At 40.9% G+C, this 9,256-nt stretch overlaps 2 protein-coding genes across 2 annotated transcripts; both read right to left on the reverse strand.

The window, feature by feature from the left end:
- Positions 1-4,181: 4,181 nt before the first annotated feature.
- Positions 4,182-7,480, reverse strand: LOC137732849 (uncharacterized). The gene is made up of 5 exons (XM_068472112.1): positions 7,115-7,480; positions 6,504-6,968; positions 5,105-5,778; positions 4,485-4,569; positions 4,182-4,370 (listed from the first exon to the last, which is right to left on the reverse strand). The coding sequence occupies exons 1-5, from the start codon at positions 7,478-7,480 to the stop codon at positions 4,182-4,184; spliced, it is 1,779 nt and encodes a 592-aa protein (XP_068328213.1).
- A 170-nt stretch (positions 7,481-7,650) lies between these two features.
- Positions 7,651-8,349, reverse strand: LOC137732850 (uncharacterized). The gene has a single exon (XM_068472113.1). The coding sequence runs from the start codon at positions 8,347-8,349 to the stop codon at positions 7,651-7,653; it is 699 nt and encodes a 232-aa protein (XP_068328214.1).
- Positions 8,350-9,256: the final 907 nt, after the last annotated feature.

The raw sequence follows: 9,256 nt of genomic DNA on the forward strand, positions 1-9,256 counted from the left end.
GCTTTATGGTGAATTCAAGAAATTAGATAGTTGTCCAAAGTACAACGAAGCAAAATGTCGAAAGAACAAGATTCCAAACAAGGTGTTGCGTTATTTTCCACTTAAGCCAAGAATACAGAGAATGTACTGTGACCCACACTGCATTTGATATAGGGTAGCATAAGGAGGGTGACAATGATGTTTTGCGTCATCTGGCTGATGAAGCGTGGACAAAATTTGGTAAAATCTATCTCGATTTTGCCCTAGAGCCAAGAATGTCAGGTTAGGACTTGCTTCTAATAGCTTCGATCTGTTTTGAAATTTTTCGAATAAGGACATCTCTCAGCGGTTCTTCCTTATAACACACCCCCAAAAGGTGCATTAAGAAAGAAATTACGATCACGAGTCTTTTAATACCTAGGGCCCAGATCACCCAATGATTCCATTGATGTTTATTTTCTGCCGTTGATTGATGAGGATAGATTTATGGAAAAATGAGGTATGAATGTATGACAGGCCCACTAAGGAAATGTTAATTTAGCGAGTCACATTTATGTGGATAATTAATGATTTCCCAACTTATGGTATGTTGTCAGGATGGAGCACCAAAGGTCATATGGCATTGCCCAACATACGATGAGGACATTGTCTTTTTGGCATGCTGGAAATGTATGCTGCTTGAGTCATCAAAGGTGGCTCCCTTGGGATCATGAGTGGCGTAACAAGCCTGAAACATTTGATGGGACAACAATGTATCGGCCTAAACCAAGAGAACTACCCGGAGATGAGATATTGTCTAAGTTGAATATGCTCCAATTTAGGGAAGGATCAAGACCAATGGAACAACTAAATTAGACACAAAAGAGTATATTTTTTTACTTGGAATACAGGCCAAAATTGAAAATCCGAAACATTGCTAATTCTATTCATATTGAGAAAATTGTTTGCAATAACATGGTGGGAACAACTCTGCTTAATGAGGGAAAATCGAAGGACACCATGAAGACTCGTATTTTTATCCAAGCAATAGGCATAAGGTCCAACTTGTGGTCTAGATTAGTGAATAGTAAATACAAGAAAAAGAACGCAAATTATACATTTAATCTAAATGACAACAAGAAGTTCTTGAAGTGGCTAGAAGGTGTGAAATTTACAGATGGGTATGCTAACAATATATCAAGATACGTTAAAATGGACACTAGTACGATGTCGGATTTTAAGAGTCATGATTGTCATCATACTGCAGCGGCTCATTCCGATTGGTATTCGACCCTAGTTGAACCCCAATATTGTTGAGGTGGTTGTATATTTGTCTTGGTTCTTTCATAAACTATATGCTTAAACGTTACGAAAGCCGGATGTAAATGAAATGATCGAAGATATTAGGTACATCTATGCCCGGTAGAGCAAATATATCCACTGGTATTTTTTTCACAAGTATGGTTCACGTAATGATACATCTATAGTATGAGAGGTGACCTTGTCAGTACATTTGTTAATATTTCTTATATGAACCATCAAGCTCATTCGGCAAATGACCTTTGTTTGAACTGTTCAAAGAAGTTCACTTGGAGGTGGCTTACTTGTTCATATTAAACAATTGTGATGAAGTCTCACCATTCCTCGAACAACATGAGGCATTGATGAAGACCCAATATCCTTCAACCTGGGTTGAAATCTATAGACAATTGTTTCTGCGTATGTTTGCTGAGCATGTAAGTTTTTTTTATTTTTAAGTAAAATTGATTGTCTTTTGCAAAAACTTACATATTTAGTGGTAGTTAGATTTTGCTATATGCGATCCTGTTAGAGTCAAAACGTATGCTGGTTGTCACATGAACGAAGTTAAATTCTTAACAGCTGACCGAGACAATAAATTGTGCACTGATCAAAATAGGTGGAGTTTTTTCTCGAGTGTAAATGAGAATACCCATTTTTTAGTAGACTTTTAAGTGCGGTTCAATTGTTATACACAAACTACAAGGAGGTAATGTTGTTCAAGTGTCATTGGTATGGTATGAACCTAGACAAAGCAACTAGTCTCATTTAAGATATGTACTTGTTATCGGTAAACACAAACACCCGGTGATTTGAGGATAATCCCTACGTCTTCCCAATACGGCAAAACAAGTATTCTACCTAGAAGATCCATAGGCGAGGGGTGGTTGGGAAGTAGTAGAATTCATATTACACAGAAATATTTGGGACTTCCTGGACCCACAGTAGGACGATAATGAGGATATTGATGAGGACTAAAATGTTCACCAAGAGAATTCATCTGCAACCACCCGAAACCTTCCCGAAGTACGGAACAACCACATCGTTCACTCACCATTCGCGTTGTTAGGTGTCCCAAAATTGATATAGGTGCATTATCTATTGACCTTGGGCGCCTACCACCAGTTATGCGGAATTCCTTGTTTAAAGATAGAAGCCATGAGTAAAGCAATGAAAATGATATTACAGAGAATAATAAGGAATTAAATGAGTATCTCGACAATGACTGAGCGTTCACTGATGTAATATTATAATGTGCTAAATATAATTATCTATTAATTTTATCTAAGTCCAAATGCCCATTTATCTTATTGTTTAAAAAAACTAATTGAAGTTTTGCCTGATGGAATCCAAAAGATTCATCGAGTAAAGGCGTCTTTCTTGATAGAATCATAGAACATTCCGTAGGTTAAAGTCTTTAGGGTTTGAGGTTTAGGGTGAATATTCGTTGAGCAAAGTGCCGAAAATCCGTTGGGCAAGTGTTTTGGCAAATTTCACATACCATTTCCATTGAGGATTTTCGTAGTCAGGAAAATCAATTTACACAACCCAACCTTCAATATAGATAGTGACACACCCCAAATCCAAAGTTTGGGGCGTGCTGGCCGTCACGTGAGGTTGACGTAGCCAAGTGCGTAATGCGGGAGTAAAAGAGTGAAAATACGAGAAAAATAAAGTTGACAATATAATTTACAATAAAAAGATCAGTGAGTACTAGTGACAAACATAGAAGGCAAAATGCAAAGTAGAAGTTCAAGTATCCTAGGTGCAGTCCAAAATAAACAATACTACACAAGTGTTAACTAGAAAGTCCTACATGGAGGGTGCTCTATCAGAAAGGCTTCGATGCCTCTTTCGTCACCCACGTCCTCGCTACCTAAAACCTGGAAGAGCGCAAAACAGAAAACGTGAGTGGGCAAAAACAAAGTTTGTTTTTCAAACCATTTCAATATCAAGTAATAGCTCCTCTCTGTAAAACCTGTATACTTTCCAGAAAATATTATACGTACTCGTATATCAAATCATGCTAAAACGATAAAGCTCAAATATGCCATGCCAGAATATGCCGTGTCAGAATACCCAAACAAATAGTATAAGCATCAAGCAGGTGAGATAAAACAAATCATAATATGCTAGTAATATCAGTATGTCAGCCGGAGTCACCTAAAATGACCTGTATGGCTGAAACTATAGCTCCTTAACCACTATCCTGCACATGAGTCGAAGCCACCTAAAGTGGTCTGTACGATAGGCTGGTGTATCTAATTACGCTTAATGCTACGATCACGTGAAGGTTGTGTGATGTATCGCAAGTCACCAATGAGTCGAAACCACCAAAAATGGTCTGTACGATAGGCTGGCATTTGCCTTGGATCCAAGGTGAGCGTACGATGCAGGAGGTGAACGATCACGTGAAGGCTAGGCCCTACTCTGGAGAAGCACAAACACTGAGGTGCAGGAATATAAGCTATAACTCAATCTCATCAACACCACATCTATCACTAACAACATACTCACCTGACTTACGTGAGCGTCCGTGGCACCAAAGCATAACCAACACAATCACAATAATAATAACGACGATATTCGACATGGCATTTCAATTATAAACCATTAGAACGTAATTTCTGGAAAGATACCAATCAATATATATATATATATATATATATATATATACTGAAAACAAAAGCCCACTCACTGATACGTAGAAGGATCGTAAGCCCCGAGCCTCACGTGGCTGCGCTCGTGCTCCGGATAGTCCTCACTTATATGCAAAACAACTATATAAACGTCAAATTAATGCACATAACCAACCTTAGGTAATAACTTCTCATAAATTGCTCAAATGGGGTGTTTGAATATACCAACAGGCTCTACTCAACCTTACGAACATCCCCATATTTTTAAAATAATTTTCCGACCTCTCACATGCCGCCACGCGCTGGCCACGCACGGGCACGTGCCTGGCACGCGTGTGGAAACCCTAAAGCTGTTAGGGAATATTCCGTTAAAACCCTAACAGAATATTCTGTTAACTTTGATGGAATATTCGCTTCTTTCTCTGGTGAGCCTCGCCGGTCGCCGCCGTCTGCAACTCGAAATTTCGCCGGTTTCTGGAAAAACTTCAAACCTTAATATCTTCTTCATTTCTCAACCAAATTCCATGAAATTTGTACCAAAATGAAGCTTATAGAGTAGAACAAAACCTTACCACTTTTGGAACTTACATCCAACGGAATCTCGCCGGAGGAACCTCGATAATTCGACCAAACCTGCAACTCGATGAACTCGAGCTTCCCGACGTCGAAAACACTTCAAAATTATTCCCCAAGCTTCGTGAAGATGTCCTAAAGCTTCCTACAACCTCAAAACGCGATGAAACCTCCGCGATCACGAGTGCATGAACAGTGCACCAAAACTGGGTTCTCGAGTTCACGAGTTTTCGAAGGTTTCACGTTATAAAAATGGTATGGATGAGTTCCTGGGCTTGCAAGGAGTCCAAAACCAACCTTCAAACTTTTGATCCGTGCATGGAATGTTGGCTTCAAAGTTGTCCATACACTTGCAAAGGAAATGGAAGAAAGTCCGAGAGAGAAAGGAGAGAGAGTCACGAGGGAAAATGATGGGTGTGTGTGAGTGTGTGGTCCAGATGGCAGCCCCCAAGCAAAACAAAACAAACAACACTTTACAACACCAATTAACGTCCAGGGGCAAAATCATCTTTTCACATTAACGTTACAAATAATTCGGGACGGGCTGTCATAACCTACCCACCTTAAGAATATTTCGTCCCCAAAATTACACAACAAAACAAACCACTAGTAATAAAAAAAACAAGCGGGGATACAAATCTCTCATTCGATCCTCCGTCTCCCAAGTAGCCTCCTCCATTGAGTAAGTCCTCCATAAAATCTTCACCAAACGCACTGTCTTGTTCCTCGAAACCTTATCTTTCCAGTCTAGAATAGTCATCGGCTCCTCGTCGTAAGTCAAATCATGATTAATTTCCAACGGCTGTGGAGGTAGCACATGGGATGGATTTGAGACATGGTGACGAAGCATCGAAATGTGAAATACATCGTGCACCCGAGACAACGCTGAAGGTAACTCAAGTCTATAAGCTACTTCGCCGATCCGCTCAGTGATCACGTACGGTCCGATATACCTGGGACTCAATTTCCCCTTTTTCCCAAATCGTACAACACCCTTCCACGGGGACAGCTTCAAGAATACCCAATCACCTACTTTATAGGTCCGATCAATGGCATGTCTATCCGCTAAGCTCTTCTGACAGTCCTGGTCCGCTTTCAGGTTAGACTTGATTACTTGAGTATTTTGGGTAGTCTCATCCACTATCTCTGAGCCCTCCAAAACTTTTTCGCCTACCTTTGACCAAAACAACGGCGTACTACAGGATTTACCATACAATGCCTCGAAATGTGACATATCAAGACTCGAATGGTAGCTGTTGTTGTAGGCAAACTCCATCAGATCTAGACGTTTATGCCATGCATCGCCAAACTGCAAAACAAAGGATCTCAGCATATCCTCCAGTGTTTGAATGGTCGTCTCAGATTACCCATCTATTTGACGATGATATGTCATACTATACAGTAATCTCGAACCAAGAGCTTCTTGAAATGCTATCCAGAATTTAGAAGTAAATCTCAGATCTCGATCAGAGATGATGTCGACTAGTACACCATGGTATTTAACGATCTTCGACACAAAAAGCTCAGCTAATCGTTTCAGGGAAAACTTCTCTTGAACTGGAATAAAATGTGCGGACTTGGTAAATCGATCAACCACTACCCAAACACCATCATAACCATTTCGTGTACGAGGAAGCTTATACACGAAATCCATGGTAATATTTTCCCATTTCCACTGTGGAACGGGAAGTGGCTGCATTCGTCCAAACGACTTCTTTTTCTCGGCTTTAACCTGCTGGCATACAATACATCTGCTAACATACTCAACAATCTCTCTTTTCATACTCGGCCAATAGTAAAATGGTTGTATGGTATGATACATTTTAGTGCTCCCCGGGTGCATAACATATGCCGATACGTGTGCTTCATCCAAAATATCCCTCTTTAACTCCGCGTTGTTCGATACAAACATTCTACCTTCTAGCATAAGCATGTCGTCTAATTCTCAAATCCGAAGATCTCTCTTTTTCCCCTTATTTCTTAGCCGACTCAGCTTTTGAGTTTCATCATCATCCATTTGTGCCTCGAGTATACAGTCGACCTTAAATCAACAAGAAGAGGAACACGGCTTGCGCGAAAAACGTCAATTCTGCCTTGAGATTTCCGACTAAGTGCATCAGCCACCACATTTGCACGTCCTGGGTGATACTCGATCGTGCAGTCGTAATCACTTAGCAGCTCTATCCACCTCCATTGGCGAAGGTTCAAATCTCGCTGAGTAAACAGGTATTGGAGACTCTTGTGATCTATGAAGATCTTACATCTCTCACCATAAAGATAGTGTCTCCAAATCTTTAGTGCAAACATGATCGCCGCCAACTCAAGATCGTGAGTAGGATATTTTACCTTATGAGGCTTCAATTGTCTCGAAGCATAAGTGATAACCCTGCCGTGTTGCATTAGTACGCAGCCCAAACCATTCAACGACGCATCGCTGTAGATCTCAAAGTTACCACTATCATCTGGAAGTGCTAACACCGGTGCATGAGCGAGACAGTACTTCAAGTGTTGAAAACTCTGCTAAAACTATCATCCCACTTGAATCTGACATTCTTTCTGGTTAACCTCGTAAGTGGTAACGCAATAACGCAAAAATCCTGAACAAACCGTTTATAATAGCCTGCTAAACCAAGGAAACTCCGTACCTCAAAAACTGTTCGTGGCTGCTCCCAATTTTCCACCGCTGCAATTTTCTGGGAATCCACCTGAATACCCTGAGCTGAGATAACATGTCCCAAGAACGCTACTTGATCTAACCAAAACTGACATTTACTGAATTTAGCGTATAACCGATGCTCTCTCAGTTTCTTCAACACTAAAGTAAGATGTCTCACATGATCTGCTTTGGATTTGGAATAAATCAAAATGTCATCGATAAAAACAATAACAAACCTATCCAAGTACTGCTTAAACACCCGGTTCATCAAATCTATAAAAGCAGCAGGTGTGTTAGTTAACCCGAATGGCATCACTAAAAACTCATAGTGACCATAACGGGCTCTAAACGCCATCTTAGGGACATCCTCACTCTTAATCTTCAGCTGATAGTAGCCTGACCTTAAATCGAACTTTGAAAACATGCAAGCTCCTCATAGCTGATTGAACAAATTGTCAATTCGTGGCAACAAATAACAGTTCTTAATCGTCACCCGGTTTAGCTGCCGGTAATCTATACACAGCCTTAAGGTACCATCTTTCTTTCGCACGAACAAGACTGGAACTCCTGCAACTGAATTTTCAGCTCTCTCAACTCAGCAGAAGCCATCCGATAGGGAGTCATGGATATAGGGTCTGCACCTGGCAATAAGTAGATAGCGAACTCTACATCACGATCCGTCGACAATCCTGGTAGATCATCTGGAAACACGTCGGGAAAATGCCTAACCGTTCTAATGTCCTCCACACAGCTAGAAACGTTATCGTTCAGTACAACATGTGCCAGATATCCTTGATAACTCTTTTGTAGCAACTTCTTGGCTCTCACTGCCGAAATAATGGCGTCTCTCACGCCGCTACGCTCGCCAACAAACGTAACCATAGGTAGCCTCGGGCGATGAAACGTAACTTTCTTCTCATAACAATCAATATTGGCTCGATTAAAGTGTAGCCAATCAGTGCCCAAAATGACATCAAACTCAACAATATCCAACGGAATGAGGTTAGCTGGCATAACCTCATCCTCCACTAACACCGGGCACCCTGGGTACATCCAGTCCACTTGACACGTCTCTCCTCTAGGCATCAAAAACTCTAACTCAAACCCGAGAGATGTGGGATTAAGTTGAGTTAATTGAGCAAATGTATGAGAAATAACTGAATGAGTAGCACCACAATCAATCAACACTCTCACAAAGTAACCAAGGATATTTAACGTACCCATGATTAAATCTGGGTTGTTCTGGGCATCCTGAATGGTGAGGTTATAGATATGGCCCTGAGGCTGCTGCCGACCACCTCGACCTCTACTCGACTGACAACTAAGTCCAGGTAAGCTACGGCCCTATCCAGTCTGACCAATCTATCTCGACGACCCTGCGTTGTTAGAAGCACCATCTCTCTGCTGAGGCTGTACTCTCGAATGCCACTGCAATCCGTCGACTGGATAAGGAGGATATGGAATATACTTTTCAGGGTACTGCTGATATCTACTCTGGTAGCCACTCAGATAATACGGATCCTAAGGATACAGGTGTAGACATCAAAATTTCGGTGAAATGAATGTTGACCAATAATTAAAATTTCAACGCTCACGTGTCACATAAATTTTACATGTAGCGTGTGACTCAACGAAAAATCGAAATAAATTGGAAAAGTCATCAAATAGGACACGTGTCAATACCTGGCAGAAATGATTTATTTCATCTGATTATTTAAATCCAAAAATCAAGTTTTGGAATTCTATAAATAGGAAGCCAAGGCATTCATTTTGGGGGGAGGAGAGAAAGGAAAAAAGAAAGAAGGGAGTTTACATCACACCAAAACCTTGAAGCCTTGAAACTCTAAAGCTCTCAAGCAAATCCCGAAGAAAGCTATCTTCGTTCTTCGTCAAATCTTCCTTCAAAATCAAGCCCCGACGACCCTTGAAGAGAAGTGTTCATCGTTCATCATCTGTTCATTCTGCAAGATCAAGCCCCGACGGCCCTTGAAGAGAAGTGTTCATCATTCATCATCCGTTCATCCTAAGATCAAGCCCCAACGGCCCTTTGGATCAACAACCTCAACAAATCCACACATCCAATCGTTCTTCAAGATTAAGCCCAAAAGCCCTTGAAGATCCGCTCATCCAT

Source organism: Pyrus communis, chromosome 4, assembly GCF_963583255.1.
Source record: "Pyrus communis chromosome 4, drPyrComm1.1, whole genome shotgun sequence".
Classification (NCBI taxonomy): domain Eukaryota; kingdom Viridiplantae; phylum Streptophyta; class Magnoliopsida; order Rosales; family Rosaceae; genus Pyrus; species Pyrus communis.

What these genes read in the sequence shown, in the direction of transcription:
- LOC137732849 (XM_068472112.1), bottom strand. Translation starts at nt 7,480, where the DNA reads ATGGCGTTTAGAGCCCGTTATGGTCACTATGAGTTTTTAGTGATGCCA. An exon ending in AGCCACGAACAGTTTTTGAG is followed by an intron (nt 6,969 to 7,114) that starts GTACGGAGTTTC and finishes CAACACTTGAAG; the next exon opens with TACTGTCTCGCTCATGCACC. An exon ending in CCGGCGAGATTCCGTTGGAT is followed by an intron (nt 4,371 to 4,484) that starts GTAAGTTCCAAA and finishes AAGTTTTTCCAG; the next exon opens with AAACCGGCGAAATTTCGAGT.
- LOC137732850 (XM_068472113.1), bottom strand. Translation starts at nt 8,349, where the DNA reads ATGGGTACGTTAAATATCCTTGGTTACTTTGTGAGAGTGTTGATTGAT.